The following is a 24,994-nucleotide window of genomic DNA, read 5'->3' on the forward strand; positions in this document are numbered from 1 at the left end:
GAGGGGATTGGACGTGGCACTTGGTGCCATGGTTTAGTCATGAGGTCTGTGGTGACAGGTTGGACTTGATGATCTTTGAGGTCTCTTCCAACCTTGGTGATTCTGTGATTCTGTAATGTTGCTCACGTAATTGCTGTGCTAGTGACTGCAAGCTCAATAGTCCTGGGATCAAAATAGGGCCACATGTGCCAGTACACCATATTGGTGATTCACAGGGGGAATACATGATCTTAGATGTTCTGCAAACTGGGCTGACTAAGGACAAATGGGATGGCTGTCTTGTATGAATACTTTGGAGACCCAATTCAAACTACTTCAGAAGTCAGGAGAGAATCCAAGGGAATGACAAGGCTTGAGTCTCCCCTCCAAGCCCAACCAGCCACTGCCGGCAAGTCAGTCCTGGATGCAGTGGCTGTCAGAAGGAGATGGAACAGATGTGTCTGGAGAGGTTACCTGCAGGAAACAAATATTCAGGAAAAACTTAGATATTTTTTTAGAAAAACACCCTGTGGAAGGCAGTCACTGACTGAGGACCAAAGAGGTGATGCAGCCTTTTCCTTCATCCATGCAGCCAGCTCACCACAGGCAGCAAAAGTGCTGAGGTGCCTTAGAGGAGCTGAGAAAGCTCTTTTGCCTCTGTGTTGAGCTCTTCTTGAGCAGCTCATCAAGCTCCACACCACAGCTGGTGCATTTCTTGCGGTGCTGCTGTTAGGCTTCAAGACCAGACTAAGATGGTTGTCCCAACACCCCACAAACTGCCAAGTAGAAGTTTATCATGGTCACTGAACAGTAAGACAAAGCTTCAGAGCATCACAAGTTCTCTTTCCCATTACTTATGCCTGGCCTTACTGCCAGTCCAGTAAAAGATAACCATTTCCCTTCTTTCAGAGGTAGTTTTAGTAAGTTCAATCCAGAACTGTAACACTCCATGTAACCCTGCGCAGGAAGTTGCAAAACTTCAATCTGAAACTGTTGTTCTTGCTCCCAAATGTGTTCCTGACCTCTCTACATTTGCTTTACATGAGTGTGAAATTCTCTTTGACCTAATTACAATTCCCACTTGGCACTTTGGTGCTGAATATTTAGATGTAGAGCTGCTGAACAAAGTGTGCCACATGCACTGTGGTCACCTCTGCCTTTCGGAATGGAGATGAGCAGGCAAGGGCTGCCTGCCCTGAGATCATTTTACATTTAAGCCAGTGTTTAATTCTCCTAATAGCCCCAAGATTGCAAGTGCTCAATACCCAGGATTAAGAGACCACCTAAATATAGGCTTGTTGTTGCAGGGAAGGCAAAAGAACAACAGAGTCACTGAGAATTGTTCTTGAAAAACATTTATTTCTGCAATGGGTTTTATAGCACTGATTCCCAAGCCCCAGTACAACACAGTCTCCCCTTTGCATATAATCCTGGGGACAATTAGCTTTGATGGGAAAAAAACAAACAACCCCAAGCCATACAAAGAAGTCCCCCAAACAAACAGTTTGGTACCAAAGCAAAGAGTACTCAGGTTATCTCTGGGCCTCTGCTGTTGAACGTTTCATCCTGACTGGAGCAGCTCTGCCCTGCTTCATCCCTCAGTCACAGGTACAGGATGGTTCACTGCCCCAAGGCCCCAGACAACTGAGGGTGTTGTGTTTAGCTGTGAAATAACCCAGGGGAGACTTGGGTAGAGAAGGCTGGTAGGGCTCAGCAGCTATTTTTGCAGACATCATTTAAAAAGGAAATCTATGCATTTCAGTTTCACCTCCTGAGCCCCAGCATTAGGAAAGTCAAATACAAACCCCAAGATCAATGTACACAAAATAGTGACCAAGTGTCCAAACTTTTCTAAGCCCCTCAATTTACTGTGCCATGATACCTCCAAAAAAAGCCCCAACCCCCCACATTCAGATCAAGTTGGATTATTTTTAAGAGGGAGGGATAGAGATGCAGCACACAGCATAGCAACTGTCAAACAAGGTTTAAGGCAAATTTATTCCCATTTATCATGAGTTGAAGAATTTGTTGTTTAAGCTTTGCTTAACAGCTTCGTTGTTTAAGCTGTCAGGTAACATCTCAGCTGGACATTTAAGCTCTGACAATTTAATCAAGACTTCAGTGAAGTTAGCTCAAGCTGATGTGAGCCTAGAAAAGCAAAAGAATATCGTTCCCAAGAGTATCAGTTGGACCAAATTAAAAAGATAAAATAATGAGTGTTCAGAATGTCCACAAAACTTTCTCCTCCCAGAGACCAGGTTAAGCCCAAGTAAGACAAACAGACATGCATGCATAGGAAGAAAGACACAATGGCAAGCCTCTACAAACACAATGCTGAATAAGAGCAAAGCAGAGCCAAACCTAAATTCCACAGATGTGTGAAGACGGACAGAGTTGTGAGTAGAAAAACAACGGGGGGAAAAGAAAACCAGAACCCCAGAGAGGGATGTTTCATGACATGGAATGGAAAAGAAAAGTCCACTGTATGCAAAGAAAGGGAGTTCTTAGCTGCACACACAGAAAACTGGGGATTTCAAGTTGCCTCATCTCTCAGTTGTGTTACTTTGTTGTGCCTTTCCCCTCCCTTTGAGATCCAGGTGACAGTGCCAGGAGGTTCCTGTGTTTACTCAGTCTGTGCATCATAATTAGCCCCCCCTGCTTTCTTCAGCTCGGTCTTGATGTAATCTTCATCCAACTCTTTGTGGTCACTGATAACAAATTCTTTGGCAAAGTTCTGCAAGAGATAAAGCAAAAAGCCTGTTAAAAAAGAGGCTACTTATCCAAGTCCTGAGTAAAGATAGGTTATCCACCTTCCAGGGCTGTATGAGCAGCGTACCCTGATGATAAAGTAGTGGATGAGAGAGATGACTAGTTATGGCAAAACCCAAGACTTAACCTGGAAAATTTTGTGTCTGCTTCTACAGTCACCAGCTGTAACAACCTGTGCAACAACTCTTCCTAGCAACAAATGCACAGGCTAGGTCAGGTCTAAGTAGTATGCCAATGAAAAAAGCTCAACATTGTTGACCTTCTTACTGCCATTGCTACTCAGGACAGTTGTGACCATGTCACTAATCCTATCAGTGCCCTTTTTAGGACCCCTTCTCCTGAAAGAAGGAGAACAGCGCTATACCACAGTGCTCTACAGCATCATACCCCACCAGCTGATAGGAAGATGCTTCAATTAAAGATTGAGCAATGTGCAGATGGTGCCAGGAGCAATTAATTCTACTTCAATAGATTTACTGACTCCTCCTCTCAACCATCTAATACCCAGCATGGCCCAAACCAAGACACTGCACCAGACAGGCTGCTGGTGTTGTCAACAGCCTCTGTGGTCTAATGATCCAAAGTGACCTTTAAGAACTTGCTTTATTAATACACTTATGTGCTGCAGAGTAGCTGTCGAGCTGCTTGAACGCTCCCGGGCAAGGCCTAGGCAGTGTGCTATGATGTGAGACTGTGAACAGAGAAAACCCTTCTCAGAACAGATTACAGTGCCTTTAGGGCATTTGTCACCACAGTGTCACTACAGTCAGGGATTTGTTCCTTTGTGTCCCTCCTGCCTCACAGCAAGGGTGGCATGCATGCATGTGCACAGAGAGTTCAGCAAACATGCACATTTACTTTTCTCTTCAGCATTTCCCTTCTCTTCCTACCCACAGCTGAAAACACTGCATATGCCTTTCCCTTCACCCTGACCCACAGCAGGAAAAACACAGGCATCCATTGGCCCAGTGAAAAATTGATGACAAAACAGATGCACTAAAATCCCAACAGCCCTGCTGCAAGTGTCTCAGGAAAGCTGCAATGCCTGGCTCCTTGGGCAGAAAGCACTCTGAAAGGTGATGGAGGCTGCCTGGGAAATTGAGGCGATACTTTGAGAGCGAAGCAGTCATCTTGCCCAGGTCTTCCCGGCCCTGGAACAGCCCCGGCACAACTGTGGAGGGAGGGTTTCTAATTGGTTTCAGACTCTAAGCCATGGGAGAGCTCTTTATTTGGCAGCATCTCAAGGGTCTCAGTTTGGGATCAGAGTTGGCTAAAGGAAGGGGTGGAGAAGGATTCAGCTTGAAAGAGCCTCAGCACCTCTTTCATGCCGTGGAAGAAATGGAAAGGAGAGCAAAACAACTCCCTCCCCCACACCAGTCTCCCAGGCTGCAGCTGATCCTGTTTCACACTGTAGGAAATCCTCACTAGCCAAGAGTTTCTTAGGCAGTGTGGGGGGGAGAGAAATCAGAGCTTATAGCAGCTACAAGAAGCCTTGTCTGCTCTGCTTCAGTGCATCAGCTGCTAGACAAAGTCTTAAGAAATGACAACTGCACCATTCTACTCCACACTTCAATGGCTGGCTTTTCTGGTGTGAGGACAGACAGACATTACAGGCACTTAACAGAGGTCATGAAAAATGGGAAAGAAATTGTTTATTTAGGGGAAAAAACAAAAAACCATCTTTTGTTTTGAGATGGGAAGAGGCAAACGGCCTGAAACATCACATTCAGTTATCCTCACAAGTGTCCTACTTACAAAGCTCTTGTGTGAGATCTGTAAAAGCTCAGCTCTTGCTAAGGCCAAACAAAGGATTTTCAGCTATTTGATTTTCACTGAGGTGTGCCTACCTACATGGGGTTTTGAGCTGAACCTTTTCAATTTCTTCTCTATGTGCAAAAAGGTTTAACAAAGCTCCTTCACCTCAGGAAGCAGATTACCACGGTCTACCTGACCTCAGTGCTAGTGTTTGCCCTGACTTTAGCAAGAACTGAGACAGGCCCACATAGTAATTTCTGAGAGGGATTCCATGAGAAGTGTGTGTATTTATAAATGCAGGAAGAGTGTTCTTCCACGTCCACTCTTCAGAATCCAGCCAGTTCCAAAACTAAAACTGCAGGTGTACTCATACAGGAATAGAGGGGAACTAAATTCTATGTATAATTGCTCAAATGTCTCCTCATCTAGACAGTTATCCAGGTGATTCCTGGGTGATGATCTGTGGGCACCAGCCACTATTTCATGTTGTTGACGCCAAGACGCCTTGCAAAGTCTGAGCAACCTTCCCCCTAGCAGTGGCCAGATGGGTTATGTTCCCAGCCACTCTTAAATATCCTCTTAGCTGACTGGGCCACCTCTTGTGCCAGATTTGTACCCTCAGAGTGCAAACTGGGTCATTACTATTAATAACACTTTGCTTTATTCCTTTCTGCTGGCAGGTGCTGGCAGGTGCTGGCAGGGGCTTCTTCAGTTCTTTGCACCAGCTTGTACCCACCATGATGTCTCATCAATCCTGGCACCATGGGGAGAAGATGCTTCTGGTGAGTCTGCTGCCTGGAACTTGTGATTTCAATATCCTGACTGACTTTTCTTCACCCTGAAACCTCCATTATCACTCTGAATTCACTGTTTGAGCTCTTTGGGATTAAGCTTTTGTTCAGGGTGCATATCATAGGGTGAAGAGAGGCATATAAGTATTTTAGAGACAGCTGAAACTGTCTCCTGTGGCATCAGGGCAGAAAGACAGGGAAGACTCTAATGTTCAGATAAGGAGACTGGGCACCCATGATCAACAGCAGCACTTCTCAGCCAAGGGCAATCTGACTCTGAGTTATTATTTCTTTTTTTTCTGTTTTTTTTTGCCCCCACTGAAACTGCCAGAATGTAAAATTACTCACAGCTGATTTAATTTGGTCTGATGTTAGCTAAACCAGACATTGGTTCTTATTTGGCATGACTGTCACCTGCAATTACAAATAACCAGTCACAGCAAACCAGCTCTTGCAAAGCACCAGGAAGAAACTCAGCTTCAAGGGGCTAACAGCAATGCCAACAGGCATCCAACTGCAGCCAGATTTCTGCTCTGCTACCAGATTTTCTTTCTACCCTTAAGAGATTGGGTGGGGCAAGTTCCTGCTTTCTCTTCTCTCACACACACCAGTATCTAATGCCTTTCAAGAGAACTGCAGAAGTTACATCTGCCTGAGGCACAGCACATAACTCTGATGCTTGGGCCCCTGCTTTGCTGACATGCATCTCCATTTTACATCTGCCACTTCCTTTTCTCTTCTCCTGCAGGGTCCACAAGCTTTTTACAACTGTAGCAAGCCCTGTGAGTGAATTCTAGCTTTTGAACTCACCCCAGAGTCACCATCAGCCTACAGATAACAATAATGCCTTTTATCTTTAGCCCTCTCAGGACACAACTGTGATCACAATCTCTTTGCTTTGCCTCTCAAATCCTTGAACACAACACGAAATGCAAGGTTTCCTCATAGTTCTTCAATGCACCTATCTAGCACATGCTTCACTTTGTGCCTGAGTAACAGAGGGTCACCATTTTGCAGTCCAATCCCTTGTGTCAACCCCCACATGGCACTGCAGAGAAAAAAGGGTCCAGCCATGCAGGTCAGGTTGCAAAACACGAGCCTGTGTCTCTCCCTGGGAAGTATGAGATTCATACAGCAAGCTCAGTCCAGCCTTTCTCTCCCAGACAACTTTATGGGGAGGGAGAAAAAAAGGTGGAGCAGATTTTCTTCTTCTTCCAGGCTCTGAATGTTTAGCATATGAGGCTATAAAATTCCCCTAAGCTGGCCAAGGGAAAAATCTGTCTGGAGCAGATACTGTGCAAAAAGTGGTCTGCAGAGGCCCCTATAAATCCCAGCATGGGTAGGCCTGAGGCCAGAAAGAAAATCCTTGTATCGTCTGCAGACACTTGGGTTCTTAGCAGCTATGGATGGTGTCAGGTAGTTAAGCAGCTTCTTGCTGCTTTTATTTACACTGGGGCTTGCAGCATCCTCCACTGGTGTTCAAAATCCTCAGGTCTGCTGTCCTTAATGTCACCACTCCCATCCACTGGGCATCTTGTTTTCAGTGCAGACACGCTACAGAGGAGATGACATCTCCCATGGTTCTTTTCCTGCAGTCAGATGTCAGAGTCCAAGCTAGCAGCAAAACCCCTCTCTTCAAATTTACTCCTTGCCAAATTTTATATGGACTGGTTTCAGCCACTGGGAGAAGCCAGCCCAAACGTCTGGCAAACACATCTCAGCAACTGGAACTACATTTCAGCTCATCTGCAAATTCCTCCTATCCGTGCTGCATCCCACTGGAAAAGTCACAGGGCTGTGTGTCAGATGTGGGGTGATGAGAAGCTGCTTATTCTGGCATGAAGAAATTACTTACAGCATTACCACCTTCTCTAGACTAGGACTGGGAGTTCTTGTACACCCATACCCATTTGGTATGGCAATTAAAATAAACTGGAATAGGAAAAACAGTCCAAAGGAACAATTCTGTTTGCAGGATCCAGCAGGATCTCACCCACCCTCCTGAGAAAGACAGTCTCGAAGCCACCATGATATATCAGCCATTACAGTATGTGTTTGATTTTCTGAGTGCCACTAACAAAGGCATGAAACAATCTTCTGTTTAGGTCACCATATGAAAAACCTAAAGCACAGACATGGAGTTATGCATGTTGTATGTGTCCTGAGAAAAAAGACACTAACCCCAGAAGCAGATCCTCCCTCATGAGGTACCAGCATCAGTGCAGTGCAGAATTGAGAGGAAAAAGAGAAGTTGAACAGAAAACAAAACCCAAAACAGTATCTGGCTGTGAGCTCCAAAGCAGGATCTTAGAAATTGTGTTGCTATCACTAAAGCCTGGTAAATTCCTCACTAAAAATAAGAATGAATAAAATGCCACAGATATTTGCTCACAGAAACAGAGCTGTTTTACCCTGAATGCAATTTAGGCAAATAATAGAGCACATGACTCTGTGGGGGAGGAGTGCTGATGAAAACAGAGAAGAGTCAAAATCCATGGAAAATAAGACAAACTTGCAAAGGTTGGGAGGTCCCTTTGCTGAGGCAGGCCTGCAGGGGAGTCCAGTCCCATCAGGAAAAAGACCTCCACGCTGCCTAACGAAGGGTTAAAAATCTCCTGGTAGGAAATGCAGTCGTGAAGGGCAAGGAGTTCACAGAGAGGAAGCAGCACTCAGAGGGAAACCAAGTCCTGTTTTCAGTTCTACAGCACATACATCAAAACAGGACCACTTCAGCACAGGCTGCCACTCCCAGCCCCACAACCATTGTGTCTGGGCTAGTCCTTACTTGAAGAAAAGCACAATAACATCATCCTTCACAGTGAGTGGGGCCATTCACCGGAAGGTCTGACACTCCTGTACTTAAACCCCACAGCTGCCAGGTTTCACCTTTTTTATGGCTGAACTGAACTGGTTTAAAATAGCTTTGATTTTGGGGCTTAAGTTGACCAGCTAGGTTCTCCTGGGCCTCTGGAATGAAAGAGGTCAAAACAACAGGTTGCCGAGAGACTCCCTGGAGTGTTCAAAGCCAGGTTGGACAGAGCTTTGAGTAACCTGATGTAGTAGAATGTGTTCCTGCCCATAGAGAGAGGTTGGAACTAGATGGTTGTTAAGGTCTCTTGCAACATATATGAGTCTATGAACCGCCTTCAGAGCACAGAGAGCCTCCTAAATGGATTTGTACTAATGCTGAATGAGCAACAGCTTGTGCATATAAAAGGAGGTAAAAAGCAGAACTATTCTTACTGCCAGGCACACAAAACATGAATTTAAGATCAGCTTTGAATAATGTCCTTTTAGTCAAGTAAAGAATAGACTCAAAGCCTTTCAGATCAGCTGGTATCTACTGGTAGCTGGATACAGCCTTGGCATGGCAACTGGTGGTGCACAGTGACCAAACTGTGCAGGGGACAGAAATGCTGTGGGGTCTGCTGCCTGTGTGTCTCACAGCAAGCATCTGCCAGTTCATGTGTGCAAGATGACACACTACTGCTGATGACAAAATAGATGTGGCCTTGTAGTTTAAGTCATTCTGGCTTACTGTTTCATAAAGTTCCCCCAGCTGTTTAGATCATCCTAGATCTAGATTTAGACTGTACCCCAGAAACTCCCAAACATCTTAACAGTTTGCAAAGCATGGGACATTGTGCTTCTACCCCCCACCTTTAGGTCTGTCCTTGGCTTGGGCAGAAGCTCAGTGGAGAAAAAAAAAGGGATGCTACATCATCTTACTCTGCATCTCCCTTTACACAAGCAAGTCTCCACACATTACTACCTAGCTGTACCCTTAAAAAGATACAGATAAATACTTGTTCCCCATCCTGGCCTTTCTTCTAACCTGCTCTCAGCTCAACTACTTGCACTATATCACAGGCTTGATCCCGTATTTCCACCTGAGGTAAAAAGGAAAGGATGGAAATAAGTGGCTCTGAGAAAAAGCTACTGAATGTTCCTTAAATGCAAAATGCATTTTCATCCAATCCCAAATAAGTACAATAAATGCAGTACCCATTTTCCAAGAAAATTAAAGAGGTAATATGGAAAATCCTGAATAAGCAAGAAGACCTGACTCTCTGCTAGTACAAATCATAACTAAAAGCTATTTCCACCAGATGAGATCCATCCCTGCAATTTTACTGTTATTACAGATAAAAATCAATTGTCCTTTCTTCTTAAGAGAACCTCCTCTACTGACTATCAGTGTGGCTTCCCAAGCCACCTCCCTATAGATTTCATAGCACCTGCTCCCTCTTCCAAGGGAGGAATACAAAAGGGAAGGCAACCCAGTTCCTCTCCTTGCTTTGTATCCCATTCTTTTGTTCACAAGCCCATAATCTACTCTTCAACAGCTAATATCCCTTACGTTTTCCTTATGGCAAGTGCTTCTGGGAGAGCTTTAATAATCACCACGTGTGAACATTCTTTATTCTACAGATGTCACACGGTGGGTTTTGCTGGCTAGGCAGTACTCAAGCTGGCTGTCTTTCACTTTGAGTGTCTCAGCAGCAGAACAGCATTTACTGGCATTTGTTCAGCTTTCAGCAGAGCTCAACTGTAGCTCATCAGTGCATCTACAACACGGCAGAGAATATAAAGCAGGTCTCCTTTCACACTGGAGCTTTGGTCTTAAAATAAAGAGCCACAGTTAGCCCTGGCAAATATTACAAGATAGTGAGAGTCCTTCAAGTTTTACTGAGGACTTCTCAGACCAAAGAGCTGTTGTTCTGGAACCCCAACCAGTCACTTCTGTAGATCACAAAATCAAAGCTGTTACCTGCTGCACAAAAAGCCTCCTTCTGCCACACTTCCTTGGAAGGGGAGGCTGAGGGAGCTGGGATTGTTTAGCCTGGAGAAGAGGAGGCTCAGGGGAGACCTTATTTCTGTCCACAACTACCTGAAGGGTGGTTGTAGCTAGGAGGAGGTTGGTCTGTTCTCCCAGGCAACCAGCGCCAGAACAAGAGGACACAGTCTCAAGCTGCACCAGGGGAAGTTTAGGCTCGAGGTGAGGAGAAAGTTCTCCACTGAGAGAGTTGTTAGCCATTGGAATGTGCTGCCCAGGGAGGTGGTGGAGTCACCATCTCTGGAGGTGTTCAAGAGGGGATTGGATGTGGCACTTGGTGCCATGGTTTAGTCATGAGGTCTGTGGTGACAGGTTGGACTTGATGATCTTTGAGGTCTCTTCCAACCTTGGTGATTCTGTGATTGCACAGGGTAGGTGGACCTAGGATCCATGCTCACAACTAAAACTGCAGAGAGCCAAACTGCATCAGCAGCCTAGATTCTCTTCAGGGTGTCTAAGGAAGAAAAAAATAATCCCACTTTAAGGTACCACTTATTCCAAATGATGAACCAACACTGAGTCAGATTTGTAGTTTATCATTACAGCAGACAGCCAACTGTATTTTTCTATATGTGTAACTCATATCTCAAATAGTCTCTGTAAAGATCAGAAGCAGTGGGGTGATGGAGAACATATACTTGACGGTCAAGAGAACCAGTAAGAGTGAAATAGCTGTGGGATAAACTCCCTCCACTACATTTCTGTTGCACCTTCTGGTGCAACTTTTGATTTGATTATCTGCAAGGTTACATGCATACAAAGGAGCAAGCAGTTCTGCTTTTATCCCACTCCACTCAGAGGGACTCGGTTGCACATATAGAACTGTTCAAAATAGTTGTCAAGATAATTTCTTACGGGAAGGAGATAACCACTGACATGACATTCAGAAATGCTTTGGAGTGGGTTATGTACCTGGTTGCTTAGTAAGAGTGTATTAGGCACTAGCTGTATTGTTTTCATATTTTAGTGTAAATTAATTGGAATATGAAAGCTTTTAAGTAACAGCCAAGAGTGATTAATGTTCCACCAGATTATTAACTCAGACAGACTACTAATCAAAGATGAAACAGGAGAGATTGCAAATTATACATAACAGACCTGAGGGACAGATCTTGGGGCAGCACTCTGGAATGCTGTTCAGCTCAACAGGAATAAACTGTCTAAACATATTTTTTTTTAAATCCCAGGCTTTGTGACTCTTAGATGAGTCATTCATTAGTACTCTGTAATTTCATCTCCAGCTACAATTACACAGTTTCAGCTGCTTCACATGAACAGAGATTTGCTTTCCTGTCTCTTAGGTGTCATTACTACTTTCCAGCATGGACCCCTCTGCATAGTTGCCATTTTGAGACATTTAGCACCCGTGCCTATCTTCTGGAAGGATGGGAATTTATTAGATTCATGGTTCTTATCTAAGTATAATCTTCTCTATCATAAAAACTACCAATGTGTGATGGGTTGAGGCAGACCCCCTCCCCACCACGGGCAGAAATAAAGACTCAGACAAACAGACTGCAAAAGTGGTGGAAAGTTTAAATGGCAAGCATTGAGTGTATACAGAGAGCCAGATGAAATCCCAAAGCAGACACAGAAACATCCCATTCTCACCTGAGGGTACACCCAAGACCCCCAGGGCTCCTTCTTCCCCCCCCCCCGGTAGGCGAGTCTCAGCTGGCCAGCTCTGAGACTGCCCATCCCGCTGTGGCCTTGGGCCCAGCCAGGCCCACGGCCAGGAGACATCTCCCCCAGTTACCGGGTGACGGCGAGGAAGAAAGAGGAAGTGCCAGACCCAGCACTGGATTTTATAGTGGTGCAGAGAATTATGGTAGGAAATACCTAGCTTCCTGTGTCTGCCCACTGGGCTGGACCTCTGGACACAGGAAGCACCCCACATATGAACACAGCAGAGGGCACCCAGCCCAAACTGCAACACAATGAATGAGGGGAACTTCATTCTCATCCTTCATATTGTCCTACTGGGAGATTATGGAATCACAGAATAGAATCACAGAATTGTTTCAGTTGGAAAAGACCTTTAATATCATTGAGTCCAACCACTATCTAACTACCAAGTCTGGTGCTAAACCATGTCCCTCAACACCACATCTCTGGATCTTTTGAACACCTCCAGGGATGGGGACTCAACCACCTCCCTGGGGAACCTGTTCCAGTGTTTGAAAAACTTTTCAATGAAGAAGTTTCTTCTAATATCCAAGCAAAACCTCCTCTGGTGCAACTTCAGACCCTTTCCTCTTGTCTTGTCACTTGCTACTAGGGAGATGAGAGTGATCCCCAGCTCACCACAACCTCTTTTCAGGTAGTTGTAGAGGGCAATAAGGTCCCAGCCTCCTTTTCTCTAGGCTAAACAGCCCAAATTCCCTCAGCTGCTCCTCACAAGAGCTGTTCTCCAGACCCTTCACCAACTATGTTGCCTTTCTCTGGACTCACTCCAGCACCTCAATATCTTTCATGCAGTGAGGATCCCAAAACTGAACCCGGTACTCAAAGTGCCGAGTATAGGGGAACAGATTTCTTTACATAGGCAAGAACACAGTTATTGAAGAAGATTATGCAAGAGGACAGCCTGCTCTCCAAGTGTGTAAGAAAGATGTTTTCTCAGGCATTGCAGATGCAAGCCTAGGTTTAGTTGAAAGAGTTAATCATGCTTTAAACACTTCCTCAGAGGAAATATGCCAACCATTAACATCGTCTCCATTAAAGTCAGTTTCCCTGCAGCAGTTCTCTGCAACCTTCCACAACTTACTTCTCTTGTGGCTGTTGCTTGTTTTCACTCACTTGGACTGAGCTTGAAGCTCCGTGGAGTGAGCCCACCTCAGAATGTCCTGGGAGGCCTTGACAGAGTTAACTGAGCTCAGCTGGGGCAGACAAACTCCAGTGAAGCCCTTCCAAGGTGCGTACTGAGCACATTTCTCCTTCCCCCTGATACGCCCAAGGCCAAACAGAAGACTATTCAAACCTAGTTAGCTATTAAGAGCTGTTAGTTAATTGGTAGAGATAGGGACTTCAGACTTCAGACTTCAGTTGATTAGGTCCATGAATTCATTGTGCAGAGACAAAAGGCCTCAAGAGAAGTTTAAACAAAGGTGTGGGTTTTTCAGTTTGATTTTACCTGCTTGACTTAATACTGCCTTGTTCTCTACCATTCAAAATTCTATTATTTCCATATCACAGAAGGAAAAGAGGAGCAACTTAATGATGACACGAAGGGGAGTGCAGATATTCCCTTCTCAGGAAATTCTTAAGACAGCCTTAAGCTCAGAGGTGCTTCTTTACGCCTGAATGTTCAAAGGGCAGATAAGTTAAGCCTTCCTAGTATGAAGACAAGCAACAGGCAATTCTCTTCTTTTCAAAGGATTAGCTTGTGTGGTAGCAACAGAAGGCACCCAGCCTAAACCACCACACTGCTAAGTTGAAGGATGATCCAGTTTTCCCCCCTCTCTCCCCTTGTGCTGGTGTTTGTAGAGCTAAAAGCAAACAGAATTGGTGGTTAGAAGCAAAAAGAAGAGGTTACCTGTACTACTTCTTTGACCAGAGTCTTGTCAGTCCCAGTTTTGGCTCTCTGCAGACCACTGACATCCTCTCCAATCCAAGTGATGAGAGCAAACTTGACTCTCTTGCTCATGGCATCACCAGTGGTGAACCGGACAAAGCCAAACAATCGAACATCATCTGGACAGACAAAGCAAAAAGGAGAAAATGATTAAAACCAGAAACATCTCTGCCTGGCCATTTTCTGGAATGAGAATATTGCCCTCAACTCAAAGACCAAGCCAAAGCACTAATCCTGTGTTACAATACCACCATTTGGGATGAACAGGGCTCTGCTCAGATGCCCTTTGCTTGCAAGGTGTATTTGTCCAGTGTTAGGTCTGCCTCTTTCTAGGGTGCTTTGAGTTTCTGGGAGGAAACCATCTGTGCTGGCCACCCCACACTAGTGTGCTGCTAGTGTATCTGGAAATGGCTAAAATACAGCCAGCAGATAATTCAAGAGCACAGAGCTAACCCTAGTTACACATTTCACCATAAGCATCTGCAGGTCACTGGTCATGAAGAGAAGAAAGTGTTCCCCAGCATCTCTTTCTTAAGGATAGCAGGATTAGACACATTTTGTAACATATACCTAGAAACTGGCCATTGCACACACCTGACTTTTCTCTCTCTGCCTCCAGCCACGTATCTGGCTCACTTGTAGTATGAGTTCACAAGGACAGGAGAAGCAGAAGCAAAAGAAAAATCTGCAATGACTTCCCCAGATGTGTTTTTCTACTCCATCCAAAGCCCTGTAGAGAAAGGCCTTGGATTTTAGGACTGTTCTCATCTTCCTTTCACAGCTGCTTTCTGATATATCACACCAGACTACAATTATTTAGTCTGGGCATCTGTGTAAAAACCTTGTAAACTCCTTGTCTCAGAGTTTGTTCCTTGGCTGCAGGGTGACTCATCACCCAAGGCAGTCGGACGCCTTCACAAGCAGAGGCGCTTCCCAAGCGTGTGATACCATCCGCTCCCATCCCCAGCCTCAGCAGCGTGCACCATGCTGGAGCCTTCAACCAGGGGTGTGCAGAATAGCTGAGCAGATGGGCAGTTGTGCAATCATGGAATACATCTAATCATAGCCGCTTCTGTTACAGGTCACTCAAGACCTTTTCAATGAAGACACACTGAGAGAGTTGGGGCTGTTCAGTCTGGAGAAGGGAAGGCTCCGAGGAGACCTTATTGTGGCCTTCCAGTATCTGAAGGGGGCCTACAAGAAAGCTGGGAAGGGACTTTTTAGGGTGTCAGGTAATGACAGGACTAGGGGGAATGGAACAAAAATAGAAATGGGTAGATTCAAATTGGAAGTTAGGAAGAAATTCTTCCCCATGAGGGTGGCAAGACAGTGGAACAGGTTACCCAGGGAGGTGGTAGAAGCCTCATCCCTGTAGGTTTTTAAGGCCAGGATGCATGTGGCTCTGAGTAGCCTGATCTAGAGTGAGGTGTCTGTACCCATGGCAGGGGGGTTGGAACTGGATGATCCTTGAGGTGCCTTCCAACCCTAACAATTCTATGATTCTGTGAAATGAGATGACTCAAAATAGATGAGCAAACTTGCTGTTTGAAAGGAATCATGTTAATCCTGGCTGCACTTGTCATGACCAGTTCAACATGTTTTATGATTATTTGTTATCTTGACTACTGCCAGCTGAAAACGCAGGCTCCACGTGCAGTGAGGTTTGCCAACATCCCCATCCTTGGATCCATCACAACATGTTCCATGAAGGGTCAGAGCAGCTTCAGAGACAGCTCAGGGACAGGAATGAAGCAGCTCTAAATTGCTCATCCCCAGAAAACAAGCTGCTAGAAATCAATGCAAAAAAAAAAAGAAGTGAGACTTTCTCTGAAAGCCGACAGGTCTCAGAGCTTCTTTACCACTTCTTTTTGCCAAAGTGTGAGTAAAGACAACTTTCCCTTGAGAAAAGGTAAGGTTTTAAGTCTGGAAAAAACCCACCTATGGTCTTCTGTGTTGTCCTCTATGTACTTTGTTTCCACTGACAGAGGACTACTGGGGAAAATGGAAAATGTATGTAGAGAGGTGTGTGAGCCAGTACAAGGTTTAAAACAAACTCCTCTGAAGATTTGAAATTTGAAAGGTCTTATTCAAAAGAAAAATCCCCATGGATCTCTGGAAGGAGAAGGAGCCCTGTATATTGTGAGTGCAGGCAAGCAAAACTTCTCTCTCAGATACCTGTTACTGGCAAGCACAAGAAACACAGGGAGAGACTCCTGTTTCTGACAGTAAATCCTCTTCCCAAGATTGATTAGAACCATAAATGAACTGACAGCCAGGAAATACCCAAGGTGAGGAAGAGGCAGTAAATCCCCTAACGTTACTATTAACAGTTCTATGAAAAAAAATTGCTTTCCCAGAGCTGACAGTAAAGGAGGCCACGCTCCACTAAGAACTGTACTGTGGTTCCTTTGGGAACACAGACCTGGAAGGCACTTTAATGTCACCAAGTTCTGGCCCTTACTATACTGTAAGCGTTTCACAGACCTTCCCGTGGACCCATCACTTTCTACCTTGAGTATGTAGGTTTTTCATCCCTGCCCCTTTCGCCAAAGACAGCTACTGATCATGATGGCTATTTTGGAATATGTCCCTTTATAATACAAATAATGTCAGAATATAACAAATGTGAAAAATCCCAAGTTGTTTTGCAGAGCTTTCTTCATAGCTACATAGAAAGGAGGTTGAAAGAATTTACCTATCAGTATGAACTTAAATTTGACATGAACCTACAGATCACTGGCAGCAGCAGGGTCTGCTTCTCAGCAGAAGAGTTTGAGTGCTTTCCTGTCCTGTCTGAAAGCAGCTTGATCAGTGCCACCAAAGAGAGCCAAACCCTGCAATTCCATGTGAGCTTTTATCTACTAGATCACCTACTACTCAGTGACTATGAGCAACTCTTATTTCATCATATTAAGTCCCAATAAGTTTAATGAGCATCTGAGGTTAGATGTGGGCCTCTGAGTCACCATTTTGGGCAGAATTTACCTGGGGCTGGTTTACTTGTGGGGGCTTGAAAGGTTACACCCAAGCCATGTGTGCCTTCTCCTCCTGCCTCCCAGTGGAGGTTGTATCCCCACAGTAGCCAGAACAGGCTCTTCAGCTGCCCCAGATATCAGTCCAGTGTATTTAATATAAAATACCACTACAGGACACTTTGTCTTGGATGTGCCACTCTGAACTGCAGCAGCTGAGGAGCATTTCAGCAGCTGCAGATAAAGACAAGAGGGAATCTGAACTGGAGCCCTTAGCAATTAACATAGCTCTTTTCCTAAAAGGGCAACAGGGACAGACATGGAGGTTCTTAGCACTAGCTGACTCTGGGTATGAGCTCTTACAACTGCAGGTCAAAATCCCTGAGCAGAAGTGGCTGAGTTTCACAATTAGTCTCAAAGCATGTTCAGAGTGATAACAGGATCAAAACACAAGTTCTTTTATACACCCAGATTTCCTCTTTCACAGTTAATTAGTTCTACCCTGCCAGATCACCTCGCTGAGCTGGAAGTCATCAATGCCATCAGTGCCAACTCCCCTGTAAATGTCAAAGTATTAATATCAATCCCACCACCCCCACCCCCTTCCACACAAAACCACTTATAGTGGGTTTAGGAATTTGCTGGGTGCGTGGAGCAGGGGGTATAACAAATCATAGAGAGACAGTAGGTTTCCTCTGAAAGAGGAAACCCTGCCTTGCCCCATGCAGCCACCTTCCCAGTCACTAAGCCCTGAATTTCAGGAGAGAGAAGCAAATAATAGCTCTGGGCAGAACGGAAATAGCAGCTTTATTTGATTAGACCTTGCAAGTTACAAACAGCAGAAATTAACAACCTTAATTCCCACTAATATCACTGCTCCTTTGACTATGGTTGTAGAACCTGACAGTAAGGCTGCACAAACAATGAAAAGTACAATGGATGCCTTAATGAGCATCACTTAGCATTTTTCCCCAAACCCCTTACTTATCAGTAGGCAGGGTTTTCCAAATATACTGATTAAGCTTCCCTTGGCTGTCAACAAAACTCGATGCCAAGCTGCAGAGATTTCCCTGATGGTATTTTCCTTTTTATCATCCACTCAAACCCTTTGGTGCAGCTATACTAAAAAACTCCCCATTAGATTAAAACACACTGACTCATCAGGAAAAGATACTAGCTGCAGGACAGAAATGCACTGTCAAAAGCTTCACAGTTTTCAGCTGTATGGCTCTGAATGGCAAAGCCAGAGACATGCCAATGTAAGGCCACCACCCCCAGCTTCACCTGCATGCTCAGCCAAGGTCATGTACAGAAAGGCAGCTGATGGAATTATCTGCTTTTGTGTTCTGTCCAACAATGAATTACTGATAGCACGTGACAGGTTTCATGAAGGATTTATTATGTTTGTTTCAGTTGGATTCAGTTTAGATTAATTTGTCAGTTTTCCACCTCCTCAGTCACCCCTGTAGTCACATGGATAGAAGTACAGACAGAAAACCTTCCCTACACTGTTTTCCCCCCTCTTTGCCCCTGTACTTAAAGCCCCTATATTTCTGATGCAATGCTGCCTTGCACCATGCAGACATTCACTGAAGTCATAAGACACATACAAAATGTTTGACCTCAGGACCATAAGCACAGGACATGCTGTGCTGGGGCATCAATCTCACCCATGTAACCCAGAGAAGCTGACATTAGTACAGGGTACTCAAGACACAAGTGCATGGGGAGGATGAAACCATGCTGACTTGTCTGGCTTTCTCTGATCCATTGGAACCACCAGCAGGGTTTCATCAGAATGAATTGCTGCTACCCCAGTGCCAGTGGTCCTGTAGCGGTCTCTTTGCAGACCCGGGTGTAAGTGGGAGGAAGCAAAGGATCCAGCTAATCTTTGCTCCCCTTCCCTGAAGCAAGGAATGGTTATGTTAGTTGGTGAGAGCTAAGGGCCAGATAGGCCCCAAATCAAAGGGCATACAAAAGATGTAACTCTTCTTTACCTGCTCTTATGCCTAACACAGGATGGTAAAATGCAGCTCCACAGCCATGCTACTTTGATTATGCATCACAAAGCTAAACTGAATGCAAAGAGGTACTCCCACGAAAATGAATGAGAATATTCCCTAAAACATCCTCCTGTCCATTACAAAGGACAGTCTAAGCCACAGCTCTAACAGGCAGCTACTGAGCTGACCCTCCCCAGAGCACGACTTCACAGTGAGAAGGGAGGGCACAGGGGCATGGAAACTCTGCAAAGACAGTGTGACATTCCCATGAGCCACCCATGGCCCCAGGTCTTCCTTTAAATAGATATTAAGGGAAAGCAGGCAGGAGGAACAGTAAAGGGGAAAAACAAAAGCAGTAGGAGACTGATTTACAAAGCCCATTTTAGCAACTTAAGATGTAGCCAAAGACAGATAAGCAGCTATCTCATTACATGTCCTCGTGCACTTTTACAAGTCTTTCCTACAACCCAAGCTGCCAGTGTAATCTTGGTGATCTCTCAGTGCTTAGCTCCTAATTTTTATGTGCAGACCAGGTTTTATAGGACAACCGTCATAAACCCAAAAGAGCCTTCATTTGTCTTCAGAGCCAATTCTAGTTCTATTTGCTTCCTGATCCTTTATGTCAACCAGAAATGGTTTTATAGGGCATTTATTTCAGACCAAAGATTTCCAGTTCTTTCTCATGCTGAATGCACAGTGTGGTTCTGGTTTGATCTTTTCAGACACTCGGGTAACTATCCCTTTTCATGCTGTCATTGCAATTATTTATCCGGACTGGGGTTTTCCAAATAAAAGGCTCATTATTTCTTTTGTCAGAGATGCACTGAAAAACAACTGCTCACATGTGGCATAGAGGGGGAAGCACAGTCTTCTGACCTCTCTGTCACTTCATGGCAGAATACACCCTTTAAAAAAAAAAATGAAGTAAACCACAGAGAGAGGCAGTGAGATGCTCTGCTGCTTCCTAATACAGAAACAGAGACAAGCTGGCCGGTGCAGCCAAGTGTTACTGACACATACAAAAGTCTAGGCAGATGTTTTTGATTGGACTTTTAGTTCAGTATCACACTTGTTAGTCATTCTGCTCTTCTCAGCAACGCTATCACCAACCCAGTTGGGAGTCTCTGAAATTAAAAACAACAACAACAAAACCCAAGAGCCTTCACATCCTTCCATACAATAACCTTCAGCTGTTATCTGCGTTTCTGGCTTCAAACCCACCAGCTCAGCTGGTTTTTAAAGAAGTGTACTGATGGCACATACTACCCAAACACCAAATTAATGCTGCTTCTGGAGCCATGCCATCTGCAGAGGCAAAAGCTGTAACTGTGAAGTAAAATAGATCAAAAGCCTTGAATTAAGTCCTTGTTTAATGCAGAGGTAATCTCTGCTGCTAAGTCCAACTGAAACAGTCCTTAACCAGAAGACACAGGGGGTGTCTGCACTGTGTGTTTAATGACCCTGACACAATCAATGTCCTCAGCTTTGGTTTCCAGACTCTCTCTATCAGACAAAGGCAAATACAGCCACATACTTTGGTCATTATGTAGGACTGCAAGAGGAAGAGCCACCAGTGACTACCTTCTTATCATACAAGGACTTTATTGTGCCAGAGGTTTAAACCAACCTCCTTAAATTTAGTTTGGGATAAGTTGGAGAGATGTTCACATATCTGCTGTGGGTCTTTGGAGGACAGAGAAAACTACTACTGCCTAAGGCCAAAGCAGAGTCTACTACCCCCCAGCTGAAGTGTTTGAGTCATCTTGCGGTCTGACACAGACTGTGACAGCAACGGCGTGACAGCAACTGATGTGCAAAAGTCCAGGGTTCAGGATGTGTTTGCAGCATAATCCTGGGATTGTGAACAAAAGGGCACTGAAGAAGCTTTTCCTACCATTCTTTCTTCCTTTGAAAAGAATTGGCAAGTGCTGTCCCCAAATAGTGGAACAGGGAAAGGATGATAGTTTGGTTATGCAGTTCCTTTAATTTATACTCATCCACAAAGCTTAGTAAAGAGCTTAGGAAGAACAAACCTCCACCCCAGGATATGTGGCATGCAGGTCTGATGTGCACTGTGTGTCTGACAGTAGAGCAGTGAGAGTGATGAAACCCAGACAAGGCAGGCTGGGTGCAGCCACAGTTCCTGGATCAGGGCACAGGCTTCCCTGCCCTAGGAACTTAGCATCTCAGTCTGTTGTGTGTTCCTTCAACAGCAGCCCACAGAGCATTGCTGGAGTTTGCAGAGAGCTGGTTTCAAACATGGGCTTTTTGAACTGCTACTTCCGTTAAAAGGCACAATTTCAGTTTCTTGCTTTTCCCTTTGTCCTCAACCACTCTTGCTGCTTGAGGAGATTTGCAGAATTGATAATGGATTGGGCCACAGTCTGCATGAAAAGGGCTACATAGAGGGGGAGGAAAAAGCAAAAATACAACCCTGTTACCAGTAACCCCCTCCAGCCCTTCCAAACCTCTGTCATTGCACAAGGCAGGACATCCACCACAGGCGAATGTCTTCCTAACCGGTATAAAAGACCTTTTTTGGTCTCAGAACCACAGGAATTAGCACACACTGACACCCCCTGCTCTGCAGAAAGCAATATGTACCTCTTGCTGAAGGTGCTTTTAACAAGAATGGTTATTAACGAAAGCAGGGGACACAGGGGTTTGCCACTCAGAATGGCACTGAAATAGATGATGAAGAATGTAGAACAGAGCAAGCTCAGATGGAGAAACCTGGTGACACTCTGCACACTGAGGTTTTTCACTTCCAGCTCCTGCTCTCACCTTTGACCACCACATCATGCTGAGCTTCTACCAGAGGCAGTTGCAGTACTTTGTGGCTTTCAGGGCAGTGTTTTTCACAAAACAGGAATTCAAAACAAGGAAGGAAGTTTATTCTGTTGCCAGTTTTTCTCATCACAATTTCAAGCTGTTTGCATTGATAGTAGCTCTGCTCCCCTTCAGCAAAATGTGGAAGGAGTTTGGGTGTGGAGCAGGAGGGAAGAGATGTTGCAATGGGAAGGAATAATATTTAACAGCTCTTGCCATCCCTTTTTACTCTTTTTTTTACTGATTTTGTTTCAGTAGAAATATTCCAACCATCTCTACTTCATGGTAACATTTGGCACCTTTCTTCCAGATGGGAAGGGATGCTCTAACTTCACTGTTGGCACAAGCCTTGTTTTCTGACTACATCTCTAGTGCTCCAGGTGAAGGGTTGCTGCACAGATGGAGGCACCAAAACTTGCATCTCTTGCTTCCCCAACTGCTCCACCACCATAAGTTGTGGGTGGTGGGAGATCCATTCTGGCACTTAGCCAAGAACCTGGTACCTGAATTTTCCTCTTTCTTTAAGCCTCCAAGGACTCTGCTCCAGAGGTAGGTTTGAGGACAACCTCTTCCCCTGGTCTGCCAAGGAGCAGGTTCATGGGAAGGAAGAGGAAAAGAAAGAAGAGAGAAGAGAAGCAATAGAGCAGCTATAAGGGATTTATTTCCATATTACAGTTTAACAATAGGCCACAGTCTACCCCCCAGATGCCTTGTTTTTAACTCTTCTCTTATCATGCTTATGCCTAAAATATGCAAACTTTCCCTTTTGCTGTAAAAATGCTTCAATATTGGGGCCAGCTTGGCACTTTGATGGTATCAAACAAGCTTTCCTTGAACTCTATCTATAATATTTATGAACTCTATTTATAAATAAGGGTTTGGCACATGCAGATGATGGCAAGAAAACAAACCTCACCATATTCCAGAGTACAGTATGTTCCTCCATTAATTGTTATATGCATTCTACCCAACCCAACCAGTGCTTGGTCTCTGCCAAAGCCCCTCTGCCTGCTTAGCCACTGGATAAAAGTATTCCCCTTGCTACAGAAGGGAATCCAGGAACTATTCTTGAGAGGGTGCCAATCCAGAAAAAAACCAACAAAACAAACCAAAAAGCATTTAAAAAATCAGTTTAGATAAAACAAGATCTCTTAAAAACGAGGAGAGGAAATAAATAGGGAAGGTTCCTCTGCAAGCTACAGATGTCTGGAGATGCTGGAGACAGTTATTTTGGCCACAAGAGGAGACAGAGAACATGACATTCAGATGCTGAAACTGTTGACCTCTCAAAAAACCTACTAACCCTTCAGATAATGTTGACATGAGCCTCAGAAGTGCTGAACCCTGGGTTTCCCTGCATGCCAGGTAATTGTTTTTTCCTTATGTTGCCCATTGAGAAAAGTTGAGTGGGAAGGAGTTCTTGCAACACAGGGTACCAGCTCTTCTGATACCAACTACAAAAAGATCCTTTTCAGTTCTGTGAATACTCCCTGCAGAGGTGTCAAGAAGAGCTGGAAACAAGTGGCTGGGTTAATCCTTGTAAGACCCCACTGCAAATGTCGTAGCAGAGCAGCCTAAACTCTCTTGATTTAGTGGCTGCTTTCCAAGGACTAACATGTACTTTCCTCCTATGATATTTATTGACTGATCAGACCAGTCCTACCCTCATTTAAGTTACTGGGAAGTTCTTCCCTCCAACTCAGGCCCTAGGATGTAGCAGACCAATTTTTGCAGACACCGGCATTTCAATAGCTGTAGGACTCTTGACTACAGTGCCTCTGGGACTTGCCCCACCTTGAAAAGGGAGAGGCTGCTCAACACACAATTCCTTTGCAGTACAGATACCTAATTCTAAAAATACAGGTTAACCATAATTCTAGAATTGTAGAGCAGCCAGGTGACTCAAGAAGACTTTTTTATAGCCCAGTATTAGTTCCAAATGCTTCATAGCCCATTGGTGAAATCGCTAAACAGCCTCTGAGACAGGAGGAAAAGCTCTACAATTCCCCCCTAGAAGTTATTTTGAGCAAAACCAAACCCTACTTTTGTAAAACACATCAGCAGTTAAGATCAGCTGAAGTTCCTCAGTTTATTTCCATATTTCCCAGGCTTTGTTTTGTCCTGTTAATGTTCTACCACCGCCAGTTAAACAATCAACTGCCACGTTCAAACCTAGAGCAGCAGCTGTAAGGGCTTGTGCAACGCCTCACACAGGATTGTTCCCAGGGCTGTATTGTTCCAGCCATTCTTAGGCACAACCACTACCCCCTCCCCACCCCCCCTTCGGGTTTCATGCTCTTAAAAAAATCCAAGCAAGCCTTCTAACTGCAGTTACTTTAGGGCTGTGAATACATTTTACAGCAGAATTTTATGGCAAAATTATCTGTGTGACTGCATTATTCTAGTCACAAAAAACTGAGTCTCTTTTGCTCTGAAACTGCAGTGCTAAGCAAGGAGACCGTTGCTAATCAAGCGTTTCATCTTGCTTATAACCAAGAAGCAATGAAAAATTGTGCAAAGAGGGGAAGAAAAGCCCAAAGGACCTTAAGTCTAAGTCTGAGACAAAGGACTGGCTGCTGGACTATGGACTTCAGTGAGCTGCACTCTGTGGTGACTGCAAAGCTGATCATGCAGGACAGGGCAGCACTAATTCCAGTTTACCCAAGTTTTCTCCCATCCTTTCCCCCCTTAAACTAGCCAGCAAGGAATACTGTAAGGTGGCAAAGCAATCATGATGGAGCTTACCTGTGCACTTCCTTTTAAAGGTTTCATAGTCTACCCCTTGGTCTCCAGGGACGATTGTAGAGCCATTGTACTTAAAAGTCACCCTTTGGGAAAGGGGAAAGAAAAGGGGAATGGTACATTTAAAAGTCACCATTTGGGATGGGGGATAGGGAATTGTTCAGTTAAGAGTCACCCTTTGGGATGGGGAAAGGGAAGGGTAGCGTTCAAAGTCACCCCTTGGGATGGGGGAAAGGGAAGGGGAGTACTATCTTTAGCAGTCCCCCTTTGGGATGGGGGAAGGAGGAGATAGGGAAGAATATACTGTAAGAACCCATCCTTTAGTAAAGGAGGAAGAGGAGAAGAGAAATAAGGTCTCTTAACATTCAGTGGAAGGGTAGAGAAGAAGGGGAATCCCAGAACACCGGATCCTGTCCGGGAGATGCCGGGGGACACTTACCAGTTCACGTCGGTGGCATCGTCCCTGACGAGGTTGTACGCCTCCCTGCACGCCTCCTTGTCGATTTTGGTGGCCATGGGGGCGGCCGGGGGTGGGGATGGGGGGAAGCGCGGAGCGGCGCGGAGCTGGGGGGGGGCCGCTGCCGCCACCGATGCTGCCACTACCGCTGCCGCACCGCGCAGAGCCGCGCAGAGCCGAGCCCGCTGCCGCCCGCCCCCGCCCCGCCGTCGGCCGCCAATGGCTCCGCAGCGAGCGCTGAGCCTGCCCCCGCCCGCCCCTCCCGGCCCCGGCGCGGGGGTTCGGG

General features: G+C 45.2%; 1 protein-coding gene across 1 annotated transcript; it reads right to left on the bottom strand.

The window, feature by feature from the left end:
- Positions 1-1,322: 1,322 nt before the first annotated feature.
- On the bottom strand, positions 1,323-24,893 carry COTL1 (coactosin like F-actin binding protein 1). The gene is made up of 4 exons (XM_009904479.2): positions 24,691-24,893; positions 24,255-24,337; positions 13,667-13,824; positions 1,323-2,713 (listed from the first exon to the last, which is right to left on the bottom strand). The coding sequence occupies exons 1-4, from the start codon at positions 24,765-24,767 to the stop codon at positions 2,603-2,605; spliced, it is 429 nt and encodes a 142-aa protein (XP_009902781.1). The 5' UTR covers positions 24,768-24,893; the 3' UTR covers positions 1,323-2,602.
- Positions 24,894-24,994: the final 101 nt, after the last annotated feature.

The sequence above is a fragment of the Dryobates pubescens genome, chromosome 19 (genome assembly GCF_014839835.1).
Source record: "Dryobates pubescens isolate bDryPub1 chromosome 19, bDryPub1.pri, whole genome shotgun sequence".
Classification (NCBI taxonomy): Eukaryota; Metazoa; Chordata; class Aves; order Piciformes; family Picidae; genus Dryobates; species Dryobates pubescens.

Bases quoted from the DNA above. Each gene is read 5' to 3' on its own strand.
- COTL1 (XM_009904479.2), bottom strand. From the start codon at position 24,767: ATGGCCACCAAAATCGACAAGGAGGCGTGCAGGGAGGCGTACAACCTC. The intron at 24,338-24,690 runs GTAAGTGTCCCC...CCTTTCCCAAAG, and splicing joins GATGCCACCGACGTGAACTG to GGTGACTTTTAAGTACAATG. The intron at 13,825-24,254 runs GTAAGCTCCATC...TTGTCTGTCCAG, and splicing joins CTTTAAAAGGAAGTGCACAG to ATGATGTTCGATTGTTTGGC.